Source organism: Dromaius novaehollandiae, chromosome 1 (assembly GCF_036370855.1).
Source record: "Dromaius novaehollandiae isolate bDroNov1 chromosome 1, bDroNov1.hap1, whole genome shotgun sequence".
NCBI classification, from domain to species: domain Eukaryota; kingdom Metazoa; phylum Chordata; class Aves; order Casuariiformes; family Dromaiidae; genus Dromaius; species Dromaius novaehollandiae.
In genome coordinates this window covers 117562739-117581130 of record NC_088098.1, presented here as the reverse complement: position 1 = coordinate 117581130, position 18392 = coordinate 117562739, and the positions used below count along the sequence as shown (strand labels likewise).

General features: G+C 35.4%; 1 protein-coding gene across 5 annotated transcripts in view; it reads right to left on the bottom strand.

The window, feature by feature from the left end:
- ITSN1 (intersectin 1) overlaps positions 1-18392 on the bottom strand; it is a 143841-nt gene that overhangs the window by 56521 nt on the left and 68928 nt on the right. For 4 of the 5 annotated variants that reach the window (XM_064524468.1, XM_026108543.2, XM_064524487.1 and 1 more), the window contains 3 exons: positions 10353-10477; positions 4820-5049; positions 3296-3417 (listed from right to left, as the gene is read on the bottom strand). In XM_064524468.1, coding sequence (XP_064380538.1) covers positions 3296-3417; positions 4820-5049; positions 10353-10477 — 477 coding nt within the window. The remainder of the gene's footprint in view (positions 1-3295; positions 3418-4819; positions 5050-10352; positions 10478-18392) is intronic. The other variant, XM_064524479.1, reaches the window with a different exon arrangement.

The following is an 18392-nucleotide window of genomic DNA, read 5'->3' as shown; positions in this document are numbered from 1 at the left end:
GTAACAATAGAATCCATTCATTTACTTGAAGATGGAGCTTAACAGCAGCAAATGCCAGCAGGACTTGTTTTGTAAGAGGACTACCCAAAGGAAAAGAATCCCATACACTCTATACGTATATTCATACACATAATAGAAACTTAAGTTCTTGAATAGACAGAGCCTTGGACCAGGCATGGCTTTCTTGGCTCAGAATATTTTTGTTCAAAGACAAAAGCCTGGTTAAGCTATAGTTGGGGTTATAAATCAATCCAGCTTATAGGGAATGAACTTTAAAGTACATGGAAAGGTAAGAAACACAGAAAGCAGAAATCCAAGTTAAGACAAAATATTAAAAAATCTTTTCATTAAAAAAGTAGAACTAAAAAATACAGCCCACGCCACACACACTCTCTAACCATTATACAAAATACTTCAGCACTATAGATAACAAAACACATGTATCTGAAAGCAAAGCAGAAGAAAGCCATCCTCATGTATACTTTTACAAATACTTTTCCTTCTTAAATAAACCCTCATCCTTCTCCCTTCTCTCCATCAAGATGGGCCTCAAGAATAATGCACAGTGTAAAATTGTATTACACTGTTGACAAAAACTATTTACAAGCTCTACAGCCATTAAAGCCACAAGTCATTCTAACATCATGAATTTTGCAGTCCTATTTAAATCGAGGATTTAGGTCTGGTTTCCATGTACTCAATGGATTTGTGTTTCAACTGGATTCTCTACTTACAGCACTTACAGTTTGGGTAGCATCTCCTAGATAGCTATATGATTATAGAATAAGATTTCGCAAGCCTGTACGGACAAAGCCATGTAACAGCGTTAAAACGGATAAGCATTAAGTTTATCTATGCTGAAACACAATTATTCTAAAAAATATTTATTTTGCTGCACACTGTGAACTCCTGACTGTACAGGTCAGCTTAACTACAGAGTTCCATTTATGTCATAAATGAAAAATTAGATAATACTTCAACATGTAAGCTTGTAAATTATTATTTTCCAAAAAACATAACTGACTTGCACCTTTTAGAAGCACATGACAAGACAAACATTTAAGGACAGATAAGAGTCTAGGAGACCAAATGCCCATTATCAAAAGTAAGTTCTGGTCTGTTGCACTTAAATTACTTTTGACAATGTTAGTTTGTTAATTTTACCCTAGATATATTCAAAAAACAAACCACATGGTAACAAAATCTGTATTTATAAAAATGAATAGATTGCATAGACTTCCTAACAGTCATATAGCACACTTACCCATTCCCTTTTAACCTCCATCAGGAAAGCAATGATTTAAAGCAAGGCAGAATTATAACACATTTCACAAAAGTGTCTTACTTATATTAGCTTTTCTAAGAGTAGCCCATTTAAGTGATTACTACAGACCAGGAGATAAATCCCACAAAAATCAGTCATCAGGTTTAATTATTGTCAAAAGCAAGTTAAATAAAAAAAACTGAGAGCCAGGGAATATTTTTTGTAGTGTAAAGTTAAACTAAAGCCCAAAGTAACATACAGGAAGACTTGGATTATCCCAAAGTCTTTATTTAAAATGCGTGAAGTGCTCCTTAAAATCATATATTTTTGTCAAAATGTTATTTCCTTGTGAGTATACCTAATGATGATCACTCTTCCTCAAAAATCAATGTTTACTTACATATCTAGCCTACAGTCTATTCCCTAAGAAAGAAAGATATAGAACTTTCAAATAGCCTAAGGAGACCGACATGCCTATTTCCTCTCTAATTTAACAGGAGACTGAACAATACTATTTCCTGATGAAGAATAATAACACATTTTATTATTCAGAATGGGATCAGGCCTTTTCCTGAGTCATTCAGTAGCACTACTAATCCAGAATTCACTTCATTATTTTCACAAGCAGATTCTAATGCCACAAACACTTTGTTGTGACACAGCTGATTTAATAAAGAAAAAAGGCTGAGAGATGCAAGCTTACTTCCCCCAGAAGACATGCTATTTTTTTGGAATAGATTCCGTTCTAAATTATGACAGTCTACAAAGTGTATTTTTTCCAAAACCCATCCTCACTAAACTTTGTCAAAATGCAAAAACTCTTAAAATGTATTTTGTTGAGTAGAACACTACAATGAATAAACTTTTCCACAGGAGAACAGGATATCATCTAATATTTACACTAGGAATTTTTATTATGAATAGACATATGCATGTTAAGATCATACTATCAATTTATTAATATTAAAAATACATTTAAGAACTGCAGTCATTAACATCAGAATCTATAATTTTAGAGATAATTAGGCACAAAAGAAGAATGTAGCTTTAGAGAATTTGAAGATTAACACAACAGTTTTAGGCAGACATATCCCAGTAACATCATCTTTTAAAAAAGAAGAGAAATGTATCTCTAGCAGCACAACTACAATCAAAGTTTTAGGTTCTGAAATTTCCATTTTTAGGAAATGACAACATTTTTTCTACTTTATCTCCTCTTTTAAAATAAATGGAAAACTATCTCGCAAAAGAGTTAGCTGTTTTTAAGTAGTTAAAAAAGGAAAATAACAAAAACAGAACAAATTATCATGCAAACAATTCTAAGCTACAATTATACTAGATCATTATGTCAAAAACTGTCACAAAAAAGTTGTAAAAAAAATTCTAGTACTAATGGAGAAGTATCACCACAATACAAAGACTATGTTGATGCTTATGTGATTGTGACAAAAGTATAGCCATCTCCTAGTTTGGCATAATTATTTCATGTGGTATTACACTAGACATCACATTCTCTTAATAAAGGCAATTTTCAAAATTAAATGTTTTTCAAAATTAAAAATTTAAACACTGCTCCAATATTACTCTTATAAAAAGGTAAATTTCTTGTACAAACATATTTTATTTATCAAAGACAGCTTTTAATTTAACACATAGCAGCCACTCTCTTAATAGAAAATAACAGTAACAATATCCCCTAGCTACTTTGAAGGACAAGAAATCTCTCATTGAGATCATTTTTGTTTAGGAACCTTTTCAAACGCCTTACACCTCAGAGAGGCACACGACTCAGCATACTAAAACTGATACAACCTACTCACAGATGATGTTTAAACTTTACATTACAATGAACTCTAAAAAGCTATCCATTATTATAATAGGGTTAATATGTAATATCACATCCTCTATGTTTCAATATATATTGAAATATTTTTCGCAAGTTTGTAAAAAAACTTGCCATATATAATTTCAATTGCACAAGTGTAAAAGCCTAAGTAATTTTTTTCAAGTAATATCACAATCCCTTCTTACCATGACTATGTCGCCAGGCTGAATAGTGATTTCATCATGGCTTCTCGATTCAAAAGGATACAATGCTCTATAATATACTATTTTTACATCCTCCTGAGCAGAAATGCTTAAAGGAGCTTTTTCTGAGCAAAGAAAAAAACACACACACACACACACAAAAATCAAAACATATAATTTATAAATGCTGGAAAAATGATGTGAAAAACAGAAACAAAAAAATAACAAACCATTACATTGCCCACAGGAAGCATATTATCCCCCTATCACACAAGGTGAAATATGCAAATGAATGATTTAGAATAGAATTTTCTTATTATTTTCTCTTCTAAACATCACCTATATAAAATACTACTATATTTTAACTTTTATGATATATACAACTATTTTGGTAGAAATAATCCTGTACTTATGATGCAGCATATATAGTTTTTCAAATGTTTCACTGATTTTGTAGGTTAAGTCTGATCAATAAGCCACAGGTTCAATTCAAACAGTGATGCTCCTGCATATATCAAAGGTATCCCCCAAACTTTTACAGGCTGCTTATGTAGCATCTTCATTTTCAGCCTGACTATACTCCCAAAACAGAGGCTTCAAAATGTCCTAATACATATGGATTAGCTGAAAAGAGGTCACTTACAGATGGTGTTTTAAAAATCACATGCTTGGGTTAAAGACACATTACTAGTGAAAAGATTACAGGAAAGAAAAAAAAAGATATAAGCTAAATAGCACCTGTATAATGCACTTGCTATTTTGCCTACTGTGCCATAGAAGTGCCCTCTGCTACTCTGCACAAGTAAAACATAGCAAGGGGATATAATAGACTCAGTCACCTCTAGATTGGTGCTAAAAGATATAAGATAATTTCTCCTTTATGCAATCTTTCGACCGACTACGTAAGCAAACATTATGTTCCCAGTCAGTTATCTCTTGTGTATGTATCCAAGTCACTTAAGAAGGAACCGTGACTCAGTTACTTCCAATAAAGACCAAAATCAGATTATAATGCAGGGGAGAAGCTCTCAGCTGAAAGTGATCATGTGCAGAGCAGAAGAAAGGAGATTAAATCATAGACTTCATGTCATTTGTTCAGTAAACAAGATGTGTGGTGAAGGGGGAGAGGAGAAAGGTAGCTAAATGACATATGGCTACTACTCTAAAGAAACCCAAAGCATGTACTGCAAACCAACATAACAGTTGTAATTAGAAGCACATAAGTAATTTTTGACATCTTACACCATCTTACAGCTAGTATTTTCTCTTCAGTTTGCACTGTGATTCTCATCAGCTATGCTTTACTACCTCTGCTAAACACTATATTTTCAGGAAAAATAATGAAGCCTAAAAGAGATCAGCTGTTTGGAGTCTAGAACTTAAACCTTAAACATTTGATTTACTTTAGTAAAACTAGCACTCCACTCTTGAAACATAATACTTTTTCATATTAAATAAGAAGGCAAAGCAGAGGAAATATTTGTTCAAGAGGCACATGCAACAGCATTTCCTGACTTTTTCCTCTACCTGCATTTGACCAAGGAGCCTGGACAGCTGGCTTGATTGGCTCTTGATGTGGTTGGAAAAGCTTACTCAGTTTTTCTTGCATTTCCTGTTTCCCCTTATCCTCACTTTCCTTCTTCTTGGTTATTTCTTCCCTTTTTTGCTTTTCATCTTCCTGATTTTTTTTTTGTCGCTGAAGCTCTTCTTCTTGTTGCATTCTATCAAGCCGCTGTTTATCCCTCTCCTGGATTCGCCTGTTGGACAATTAATTTCTTTTTTAAAGCTGGTCAAACAAAAGGCCATAAAAGTTAGCTGCCCTTGTGTATGAAGTATACCCTCTGTGACTTTTGTCATATAGTGAGTTATTGACCACCCTACAGCATTTTCTTAAGAAAGATTTCCTAAGAAAACTATCAGAAATACAGATTCTTACAGGTGTCTTCGGAAATCTGTACAAGATCTTTGTTCTTTTTATAGAACAAAGCAGAAACATTCTGAAAGATTTGCTGTGATTGCATATATATTCATAAAGAGCTGTGATTCTCAGACAAGTGAGAGAACATTACTACTGTGTAATCTGCTACTAGGCACAGGCCTCTTACCTTGAGTTGCTTTATCTGTACATTTAAATACTACCTTTAATATTATTCGAAACTGACATATGAAGTCTGTGCCTTTACAATACGATTCCACTGAACTCTAAAAGAGCTACATAGCATACAGAAAGGAATGATACACTAGTTATGTTTTGGAGGTGACTATAAGAAGGAAAAAACATCTAACTTTTTTTCTTGTCAGAGTTCTTTAGAGATTTGTAACACTGAACTTTACCTTCTTTATTGAGGCTGTGATCTCTTCTTCTCCTCTACAATGGCATGAAAACAAACCTATTTACCTGGGATTTTTTTTTTTTTAATTATTACATGAAATCCTGCACAGGTATCTTAGAGCAGTATCTGCTGAGCTCACAATGCTCTGAGAATTATAAGCTTGATAAAATCCAGTATTTTATACTTTCAGTCCCAGCTCTGCAATTTAACAGTATTTGAGTCTCAACTTGGGGTTCAACAATATTTGTGTATTCTTTTTTCACAGTTTTTCAGAGGATTCATAAATCCCATGCAGTTATATTAAGTGATGAACCATATAGAGAACAAAGGAACAAGGGAGGAAAAAAAAAATCTCCCTAGGCTGAAAATACAAAACCCCTTAAGCGTGCAAGAACCAAAATAGGTACTTCAGGACCCTGGAACTGCAAAGACTGCTTTTCCAAATCTCTTCACAAGCAGCCTAGTTCAAGCAATCTGAGTATCCCATTATATCACCATTGTAAGATACCAGTTTCACTTTTACTTGCCCCACAATTCCTTTTATTTAATCTAAGCTTGTAGATACCCGCCATAGCTATCACCAGACATGTTCAAGATTGAATTCATACCATGAAGTCCTCCCTGAAACACAAGCAGCAGCAAATTGTACCCTTTAATTTCATCTACTCATCACTGAGTTAGCTTTAAAATGCAGGAAGTATTTAATCAGCCAAATCAGTTCTGCTTATTTTCTCAAAGCAACAAACACCTCTAGGTAAGACTCAAAATAGCCAGATCAGCAAGACAGCAGTAATCAGAAGAGAATATCAATCCTCTGTGGGACAAGGAGTAAACATATTTACCAGCACCCTCACAGAACTATTCAAAAAATTTCCCATTCCCAACTGTAGAAGTTAACAAGTCCCTTCGCCCCATAGAGGACAAGAAGAAAGAGAAAAGAATAAGGATACTCTGCAAAAAACGTTTTATACCGATAAAGACAACTCTACAAGGCTGTAACAGATGTAGGATACATGTCTACCATTTTGTTCCATGACCTATTCCATTTCCATACTCTTCTCATACTTTTCAAATTAGTTAAAAACACATGACAAGCTGGTCAGTACAGACTTGGCCTACTGAATAGCACGGATTTTCTCCAAAGACAATACAGATTCCTGGCCAAAAAATGGTGTGAAAAAAACCTAAATTCCCTAAGAGGAAAAACCCAATTTCCAGACACTGGGTTTGCATCAGACAGCAAAGTCTTGTCTTCCGTTAATGTAAGTTTTCAGTTCACAAGAGTATTTCCTGGGAGATCTGAAGGTACCCAGTAACAATGGCTTGTGTAAGATGGCAGCTACTTATAAACTCAAAAAATCTTTGGTCCTAAATGAAATCATTGATATCATTTAAATACTCTGCATCAGTATACCATGAGTACCGGTGAAGACACTAATGAACGTGAAGGATATCACTTCCTCCTCTCTGAATTACTGCTAGACTTTTCGGCCTTCAGTGTAAAGTCATCCAAATTAATTTAATAAATTCTCTGCTCTGTCAGCCTCTTCTTTCAAACACGGAATTTGTCCTTGATGTGTTCACTTGCAAAGTATTCAGAGCCAATTATTCAGCAGTTTTGTTATAACACTGAGGCTGCACCATGTGCACATACACAGCTCAAATTCTCTTTTGACTTTAGCAGTGTCTTATGTGCTGAGTTTGGTCAGATGAGCTTTAGAGGGGAAGCTGAGTTTTTAATTATGTTTCTAGGAGAGTGATTAAGTCTTCCCACACTTATAGCCAAGTTAGCTCTAACTGCTGGAGCAAGAACAGCAGATGAGATGTATTAGGTTTTATTGGGCACTGGGGAAGGCATTCTTCCATAGAAACTGCAGAATTTTCTTCTTTGATTGTTATGGAAGCTAATATTATAAACAACTAAAGTTGAAGATGAGGAAGGGAATACGAAGAGACAGAAGCTGAAAAAACACAAGCCTAGTTGTGAGCTCTGCAGCTTGGGGGTAGGAACAGGAGACTTGAGAGTCTTTTCATTACTTTAAGACTTCTGATGTTATAATTATTGTGGAATATGACCTCTAATCTGGGATTTACCTGTATTTGTTTTCATTTTTTTAATTTCTTTTTTTCTTTCACCAATCACATCATACCACTGAGGCAGTTCTTACCTCAAAGACTGAGAGAAAGCTCATTTTATTCAAATGTTATTCTTTTTCCTCTTAATTGTATATTACTCCCCCAACCACACAACTCTGTGTGGAATTATACTTAAGGTACTAAGGAAGACCTCTACGGTTCTCAAATATGTAAATAAGTATATTTGTTTACTCAAATAAGTTACAGGTACAACTCAATGCACAATTACCAATAAAATATTGTTTATATGGTTCTCACTGCAAACTGAATGTGACTATTCATTAAATCAAAGGTTAAAGTGCACATATTTATGATTTTAGACTATTCTTTCTTTCTTTCCTGTCACCAGAGATACTAAAATGCAGTATATATCTGTAAGCATTATGGGGCAATATCCAGGTTATGATGTATTAATCACTTATCTGGTTCATTCAGGTGGCTGTTAGAAATCAGTAAGATTGGTAGACTGCTCATTACCAGGTACAGCAATTACAATTACCTAGAAGCTTGAACATTTGGGATGCATGAAGTTTTGCATTACCAATAATGTCTGAATGCTCATCTGGCATGAAAAGTCAGGCATGAATTTTTCCATGGCAGAAACGTGTTCTTTTAATCCTTTTTGGAAGAAAATAAGAGTATTTTAAAATATTCTGACATGGAGTATTTTAACGTTCCTATTCCCAGTACCTCAGTAGCCTTCTCAATTTCGTGGAAAATTCCAACATAATTATCATATTCAGTGTAGCCATTCCTTCACCACAGAAAGGTGTTTTTGTTGTCAGAAACTTTTCTGAAGCTGATGTTTAAGATTTTTAAAGGCATAGACTTTATGCAAATAATTTATCTAAACTTATCTACTTTCTAGGTATGAGATTTCTGTTTGAAGATAAGGTTTTCATTGAGACCCTTGTTTTGTTTTTGCTTGAAATGTAAAAATTTGACTCAGAAAGTAATTACACAGACTATCAATTTGCTTGAGATCACAGTCTGTGTAATGTTGTAACCAGTAATTTAAGACGCCTGGTTCAAAGGCCCTTGTTTTCATCTACAGGCTAGATGAGGAGACAGTGAGGTGGACTGTAAACTGGCTGAAAGGCAGACCTCAGAGGGTTGTGATCAGTGACACAAAGTCTAGTTGGAGGCCTTGGACAGAGTGCACCCTCAGCAAGTTTGCTGATCGTACAAAATTGGGAGGAGTGGCTGATACCCCTGAGGGCTGTGCTGCCATTCAGAGGGACCTCGACAGGCTGGAGAGATGGGCAGAGAGGAACCTCATGAAGTTCAGCAAAGGGAAGTGCAGGGTCCTGCACCTCAGGAGGAATAACCCTATGCACCAGTACCGGCTGGGGGACGACCTCCTGGAGAGCAGCTCTGTGGAGAAGGACCTGAGTGCTGGTGGACAAGTTGACCATGAGTCAGCAATGTGCCCCTGTGGCCAAGAATGGAGGGAGGTGATCCTCCCCCTCTACTCAGCCCTGGTGATGCCACGCCTAGAGTGCTGTGTCCAGTTCTGGGCTCCCCAGTATAAGAGAGACAGGGACATACTGTACTGGAGAGAGTCCAGCGAAGGGCCACAGAGATGATGAAAGAACTAGAGCATCTCACATGTGAGAAAAGACAGAGCTGTGACTGTTCAGCTGGAGAAGAGAAGACTTAGAGGGGATCTGATCAATAGGTTTAAATATCTGAAGGGAGGGTGTAAAGAGAATGGGGACAGATTCTTTCCAGTTGTGCCCGGTGACAGGATGAGAGGCAATGGGCACAACCTGAAACACAGGAAGCTCTGTCTGAACATAAGGAAAAACTTCTGCACTGTGAGGGTAACAGAGCACTGGAATAGGTTGCCCAGAGAGGCTGTGGAGTCTCCATCCTTGGAGATACTCAAAAGCTGTTTGGACACACTTTTTGGAGACATGCTCTAGGTGACCCTGCTTGAGCAGGGAGGTTGGACTAGATGGTCTCCAGAGCTGCCTTCCAACCTCAACCATTCTGTGATTCTGTGGCCAAACGTCTGTCTAGATCAAGAGTATAAAAACATCATAATTTCTAAAAATTAAAGCAAAAAGCTACAGCTAAATGATGTCAGAAGAGAACTAGTTGCTAGCCTACATGCCATTCATTCCTTATAACAAAATTTCTAATAATGAAGATACACCTGAAAAACAAATTCCCTAATGTGTAGCAACAAAAATATTAGCTCTGTATTTTGTTTTAGTATAAAGGACAGAACGTGTTACTCTTTTCAAGAACATCTCTAGGTTTAGAAGCACACTGAACATTTAAGGAACTCTGCTGAAATCTGCAAATATCACTGTACATCATCGATTGTGGAGAATTGCAGCAAGATGTAAAAGCTCATCTCCACAACACACTTCTCACTCAAAGATAAATCAAGAGATTCCCCCAATTTCAAAAGGAGGGAACCTGCACTGAACTGAACCTGGTCTAGGTTATTCTTCCCATATAGTGACATATTATTTGAGATCAGATTCTGTTTCTGGGAATGCCAAGTTTATTATACTTGTTCGCAAAACACTTTGCACCCCAATACCTCCAAAAAGACAGCTTAAACTAGAGCAGTTTGTTACCTTTGAGCTTCTTTTTGCTTTTCCAGTTCTACTGTTTTCCTTTCTTGTTCCTTCTGCTTCAACCTCTCAGCTTCCAAGCTTTTTTGTTTCTGTAGTTGTTGTTTGTTATGTATTTCTCTCAGCTCCTAGAGAAAAAAGTAAAATATGTGTAACCATATACCACCTGAATCATAACAAATGGCCTCCTATATTTTTCATTATTCAAACTTTCAATATTACAAAATGCTATGGCAGACATTTAAGGTAGATTTCAAAGCTCTCTAAACCATTTACTATTTACCTATTTTTACTCATATTACCTGAGATGTTAATGAATTAAAAAACAAGTGAGACTTTTTAAAATTTGACTTTAAAAAAAAGTTTGACAAAATTTCATCTGAACAGTCACTTAAGTTTTATTTTGTTTCCTGCTTTGTTGAATTCATTCATTAAATTCTGTAAAAAAAAAAATCTGGCCTCTGAGCTGCTCATCTTAGCAAGTGTTTCAGTTTATTGGTTTTATTTTGAAGTTAATGGCAATTTTCCTGCCAAATAAACTGCTAAAGAATCTTCAGGATTGTTTTATACTCAGAAGACTGAATTCTTTAAGCAATGTCTTTGAGATGAAATTGTGGCACAGAGAGTATTCATCCATATACAAGTATTAGTTTCGCTCTAATTAGCTTGAAATATTTAGAATATAAATATATAATAAAAACATCATCTTTTCTCATGATTTTTTTTCAGTATGAACACCAAATATTAACACAAATATAAACTTTATCCTGAATCTTTTATATAACCTAGAATTTTGAGTCTAAACTCCTCAGTGTTATAAGGAAAAAACAATACTTTACTTAAAAATGAATTTTTTCATTGAAAAGAGCACTAAAAAAAAGATAATATGGTTTGACAAAAATATTGTATGCACAAAAATATTCAGTAAAAGTCTGTAGCAGGAAGTTGTGACCAAATCCATATCTTAGTAACTCTAATTTTATTGAAATATATTATGAGACTTATACCAGACAGGTTTTGCATAGATAAATCTTAAGAAGTTTGTCTTAATTCACTCAGGGATTGAAACAGTTAATCTTTTAAGTATTTTTCATACATTGGGATAGTTTTTCAGAAACTCACTATCTGGCAAATTTGCCAGATAAAGTTTTCATATAACCATTCTCATGCATTGACTGAAATAAAGAAAACTGCCTAACAGCAGCAAAGAGGAGAACTAAATAGCAGAAGTGATTCAAAGGGCAAAATGAGAAAAACTTTAATAAGCTAATTTGACAACATTTTTAGTAACTTCTTAGCTATAGTTTCATAAGAGTTAAAATTTAAAATTTATTTATTTACAGATTGTACTTGTCTGAATCTAAAATTTTTTGTTAGTGAAATATATGCATGCATTAGTGCTTCAAATTGCACACCAGGCAACACCAAATTTTAAGATAATGTCAAAATAGCTACACAATGAAGAGGAGTAGCACATGACCTTTGCAAGGTATTAAAAACAATTCTGATAAATGGATGAAAGTTTAGAAAAAGTTAAATTGAACCTACTGTCCTTGCTCTCAGTCTCATTTTATTAATGACCCTCAATTTTATCTTCAATGAAAGCTGAATTCAACATTGCTACAGAGATAATCAGTTTCTATACAAGTTTTTACTACTTGCTACTTTGCTAAGACTACAAAGCTCACTGAAATACAGAGATAATTTGGGCAATACCATATTTTATGACCATAGTTATTTTTCAGAGTCACATTAAAGCTTAGCAGATTCTTAGAATTTAGAATAGATATTACAGAATATAAAATAAACCATTTTTGCTGAACCTCCATAATTATTCAGGCAGGATAGCGCCTTTGGGAAAATTTTCAAACCCTGAATGCGCATGGTTATAAACATTCATGCATCGCCTGATTTTGGACTAGGGAAAAGGATTACTTAAAAAAAAAAAAAAAAAGAAAAAAGAAAAGCATTAGCAATAGTCAACATGATGGGTTCTTAGCAGTTGGCCCATAAAGAACAATGAGAACGAGGGTTCAGGAGACTGCCGTGAACACAACTGGTCAACTGCACCTACAGCTAGAGGCAGCCTATGACTAAATTCTACTTTTCTGTAGCCCTAACTGAAGTGGTCATTTTCAATAACTCTGCATTATTAATTTGGCTTCTTTAATATCATCACACTTACAATGTACTGAGGTACAAAGAACTTGACCCTTGCTTCAAATGAACTTCTCTGTGGGAATCACAAACACCATCTTCTCTACATGATCACCCAAACTCTTATTTGTATCAAAAAATACATGCAGGTGCAAAGGAAAAATATACCCATGTAACCATAAAAACATTAGCAATACAGTGATTTACAAGCAGTCATCTAAAAGGGCACAGATTAGAAAATGGCACAGATGAAAGCAGATTCCCACCTGGCCCAGTGTTACGAATATCTGTAGCTTACAAAAATCTCCAAATGCACAAAACTAAGCATGTGCAAAGCTCCTGAAGCTCAAAGTACTATTGCCGTGAAACACCAGATATCTTGAGTAGCATTAACCATTTTAACAAGCTGTTTCTCTTTTCTGAGTAAAGAGACGGGCATTCAAAGCACTGGTGAATTTTTGATGCCTAAATTCAGTTAAGTGTTAGTGCTGGCTTCAGCTTAGAAATCCGTTGTTGCTCTACTTTCTCTACCTTTCCTTCATATTCATTCCCTCTTCTATCATTTAACTTTGTATGCCACGAAGCCTAAGTTTCTGAGCAATATCTTAAGTCCCAGCCTATGACACAAAAGCAAACTGCAGTTGCTACTGAACAGAGAGAACTGAGATAGTCAGGTATTTCTAATAAGGCAATACTGAAAATAATCTGTTGCTACTTGCAAAATTTTAAGCTATTTAGGTAACAGTGCTTTCCAGGTGTGATTTTCTTCCCCTTTGCATTTCTATCCCATTCATTCCAGCATCTGAGCAGTTAAATAGGAATAATCTCTAGGCAAAGAAAGTGGAACTAAAATCCTTAAGAGTATTAAGGCCATCATAATTAAAACAAGCAAAAACCCAAAATATGGCAAAACCCCCAAATCTTTAAATAAGACAACCCAAATGCAAGTATCTGAGCTTAGTTTATAAATTTCTTATTAAAGAGTGAACTAGAAAGAATGATTCAGTTCTCCTATACCCACAGACTCAGGAGGACTCTACCTCTAACTCGAAATATTCCTTTATTTCCCCCTTCATAAAACCATCTCTAATTCTCAAATTCAGAAAAGCAAGTTAAAACCTTCAAGACATCTGTGTACCAAACATTATTTGCTTCCACTAAAAGTCCAACTACAAGGCTAGTCCAGACTTCATGTTTTAATTATAGCTTAGACGTCTCGCTGCTAAGCATAAGACATACGCCACCTTCACCGCCAAATACAAAACTGCGGATGTTCCAGCTGTGAGCAATGTTTCCATGCCTGTCTGAAGAAAGTAGTTTCCCATACTGAGTATAGGCAGCCGGACCATTAACTGCTGCATCACAGTCTCCAACATTTGAATTCTGCTCCAAACAGCTAAACAATTCTGTTTGCTTACTTTGCTTCTTTATCCATACGTTACATTTAGGATATGAAGGGGACAGTTTTATAATTAATAAAGTTTTCCATAGATGTTTTAGCACATTACTCCCTCCCCACTAAAGCGACATGCTAGTTCAGTATTTTGTCAGGAGATTTTGCGGACTGACATATCTAAAACGGTTTGGAAAACCCAAGCTAGTTTGTACAGCTAGCAATGGATGGAATAGTTTTGGAGGTAAAAATGGAATAAACACCCTTCTTTGCATCAGCTATGAGGAAATAAAGATGTGATCAGTATCTTACGCAACAGATCTCTGTTGCTTTGCCAACTACCAGTGGGAGGATGGGGGAGAGAAAAGGATCTCCCACAGTGCTATCAGACACCAAGTGAACAAAATTATAGTAACACTTCAACAGTCAACAGAATGAAATTCAGCACAGTCCTACGCTCACCTTTTACAAAGACAAGCAACTTAAAGTTGCACATTTGCAAACTGTATACTGTAATTCTGAAGACATAACAACGCTTTGTTAATTTGTGGTGTGCAGGACAAGGCATATCTTACCCCCAAAGCAGAAAAAAACTGTTACCTTTCTACTTAATTCACAAACAGACCAACAGTACAGAAGTAATTTTTAGGTGTTGTAGTAGCCACATTTAGGCACCCACAAAATATTGAATATGAATTAAAATATGAATTTCATACAGCAGAGTAATATTCACTGCATACAGACAAGTCATATTGCTATGAAAACCTAAACTTGTTGTAATGTAATGGTTTAAGCCCAGATTTTGCCTTTTGACCAGAAGACGAGAGAGTTTAGGACACTCTTCAAGGACTACATCCCAGAGTTTCCATGAGCTCTCCCCTCAAGGCAAACCAGAGCATCTGATCCCAGGGAGAAGAACCCTGCAGTTCTGTGCTCACTGAGGCTTTCCCGTAGCAATGCTCTTCTACCCCGATCCTCAGCTCTCAAAGTGCCTGTTTGGTCCTTGACAGAGTCGGTTCCTCCCCTCACCCCACATTACAGCTGCTTTCATCCGGTTTGGGATTTGATAAGGGGAATGTATTGCCATCTCTCTCATACCCAGAATCACAAATTTGCACTGCTCTGCAGGAATACTTAATATAAAAGGGTTTTCTGTTTAAAAATTCTGAACATCATGACCAAAAATAGGCAATTAACTTAAAATCTTGACATGTCAAATAGGCAAAAGAAATAACTAACTACTACCTTGCCCAGGTTGTAATTCAAGCCACGCTCCTCATCTAGGCATTAAGGATTAGATAAAGAATCAAATTACAAACTCTTATCTTTGCGTATGTTTTAGTGCTAGCACCTCTTACTAAATACTAACTTAGTTAAACACTGCACACTCATCTGTTTATGGTAAAGTGAAGCACATAACTGGAGGAGGTTCATCACTCAGATTGAGATAGCTGTGTACTGCCTGAGTATGGCATGGAGACCTTTAGAAAGGAGTCTAAGTAGTTGACGCAGCCCAGGAGAACTGCCAGGCACTGCAGCATTGCATCTTCCATTGCCACTGACTGGAAGAAAGAAATGCTCAAATGTAAACAGGCATTCATATGCAAGACTTGTCCAGTGCACACTGACCAGACAGGGACTGACAACAACTGCAACATGACACAAAATGTAAAACATTTGTAAGGACTTGATTCCGGATGTTCAGCACCTCTTCCAGGCACTGAGAATAGCTTCTCGGCAACATTAACATATTTCTGATACACTAGTTTAGTGGTTTTCTCCCGTGCGTTAACACAAATAAGCCCTAAATATGTGATTCTTCTACGTTATATTAAATGGTTATTTGGTCTTTGGCGACAAGAACTGTATTAAGAATTATTTTAATTGCTTTATCTGACAGAGTGTAATGGCTGATCTTTGTAAAATTTAAATGTAAATTTAAACAGAATTTAGAAAGAATTTATAAAGCTAAATTATAGTAGAACCATACTTATACAAACAGAAAATCTAATACAAAAATTTCTATTCCAAAGAATTATTTTATAAAGTAGAGGAAAAAAACAAGTGTCAGTTACACTTTACTAATATCTGTTTCAATATTAATTGTTAGATTTCTAGGATAAGATTTTTAAAGAGTACCTAAATCTAGACTCGTTGGAACATATTTAAGCATAAAAATAAGTGGCTCATTTTCAACCTTGTTAAAGACTTGGTCACTTATTCTATAGCCAAATACAGCACAATCCACAAGACTGCTACTTTCTCTGGTAAAATGCCTCAATCTGATTTAAAAGGATATCTGTCCAGTTGGAAGCTAGCTAGAATACCTATTTCTTTGCCAAATGTACACTTTTCCAAGCAAGCACTTTAGTTTTAAGCTAAAACCATAGTGGTGTTTGACTTGTAAGTCCTACCAGTTTCTTCCTCAAACCATGCGGTTGTAGCTCTATAGATATTCAATAAAGATATCTGCATCTATGTGCTCTGAAATACTGATAATATTTTATACTCCAGAGTCTTTGAAAAGAAAACAATTCTTTAAATATTTTAAACTCTTGAGATATTGACTGGAAAAAAATAAGTAACTGGAGTGCTCAAGTCCAAAGGAACAATCAGAAGAACTTAAATCCATTATTTTTTAAGGATGGGAAAAAACCTCCCCGTGAAAGATCATTTATCTCTCTGGCCACTTGTATGCACTACTAAGACAAAAGATAAGCTAATTCAACGTCAACTGTGAGGGATCACTTACTGCACAGCATAAAATACTATAACATCTAGGCAAATGCAGTACAAACCACTGTACACGATAGTGTTAAAAAGCTGACCTGTAAGCTAAAATACATTAGAACCTCAAGTAAACCTTGATATATGGTCTCATTAATGAAAAGGAACACTAGATACTAGTGAAATTGTTCATTTTATCTTGTACTGAGCATTATCTCAGCATAGTTTTGTATCTGCTATCAGTAGATCAAGTGTAGCCTGTTTCAAGAGAATAAATTAGAAATCTAGTTTTGCAAAATTAAAGGCAATAGATGTTCATAGTCAAAAGGATAAGGAATAAACCTCAATATTGATGATAAAATGTTATGATTTAATGTTGCCATCAAGTTGGCTGTGTTTTAAGAATTTCATGAAAACTAATAAAATTCTTGGGCATATACCTTGTAGTCAGAGAGCAGTGCAGTTTTAGTTCTGTTTTCTATTAAATTAAGCATTTTGGCTAATTAAAGACATATTACTCTCTCTTCCAGTAGGAAACATTTGCAAAACACTACAAAATGATATATACATAAAACAGCATTTAGATACACTTCTTTTTCTGACAATTCTCAAACAGTAGCTGTGCCACGTCATTCTGCTTCTAGTTCAGACGTTATGTTATAAAAAATAAGGCAAACATCAGCGCTCCTCCACTTGACAGTGTACGAAAGCTGCACGAGGCAGTACTAATCAGAGTGCTGCTGTCCTAAAAGCTACCTCACCAAATATGCATCTCTGTTAGTGTACTGGAGCACAAAGGAAGAGTAGATCATCATAGAAAAAGCCAATCAGTTTTAAACTCACTAGACAATTTAGGAAGTGCCTTGATTAAAAATGGAGTTTTAAACTTATTGAAAGAATAAAAAGAGGATTTAAAAATATATATATTCAAGCCTTCAGATATTCCCCATCTTTACATATTTTCCATTAGTTTACAAGATAACAAGCCTTTATTATATTTAGAACTCACACCTGGTAGTAGTTTTGATACATTTACTTGAAAAAGTTTTCCATTTAAATGTGAGCATTATACAGTTGACTAATAATTATATAAATTGGAAGGTGCTGTAGCATAAAAAGAACCCGCTGTATTTACGCATCCAGTTACTAATAAACAAACAAAAAATTCCTCTGTTAACTAGGGAAATTATTTATTTGGCAATTATATATAAGCAATTGTCTATCAAATTCAAATATTGGAGCCATCCTTCCACTGGCAGTTATTAAAAAGTTGTCATAGACTTTTGACTGTTTAGGTTAAAAGATTCTGAGAATTATTTCAGTTCAGACTACCTTGATTTGAGCAAATATTACTATATAAAAAACAGGAGTGTTCTGATGTGGTATGAGAACATAGCTTCCACTTCACACGAAACCCTAAAAAGACTACGAGAGTCTCCAGAAAACTTTCATTTGTTTTGTGCATAAGGTCTCACGTTTAAGGTGCTCTGAGAGCTCCCTCCACAAGAACGAAGGCCATTAAATCACAGTTGCACACATGACATCTAAGTGGTTTCTCTGCTAGTAAGAGTACTAGAACAATTCCATTAGTATGCTGAGACCAGGAAAGGGCAGTAAGTTGACATGAAAGTCTAATAATGAAAAGATCCAGGCCCCTCAACAAATATATCTTGCAAGTCTAGTAAAGTTATAAAAAGAAGTTACAACTTGCTCTGAATTAAGCTCCCATCTCTCAGTTTTAATAGTACAACTGTCCCACTAACTTG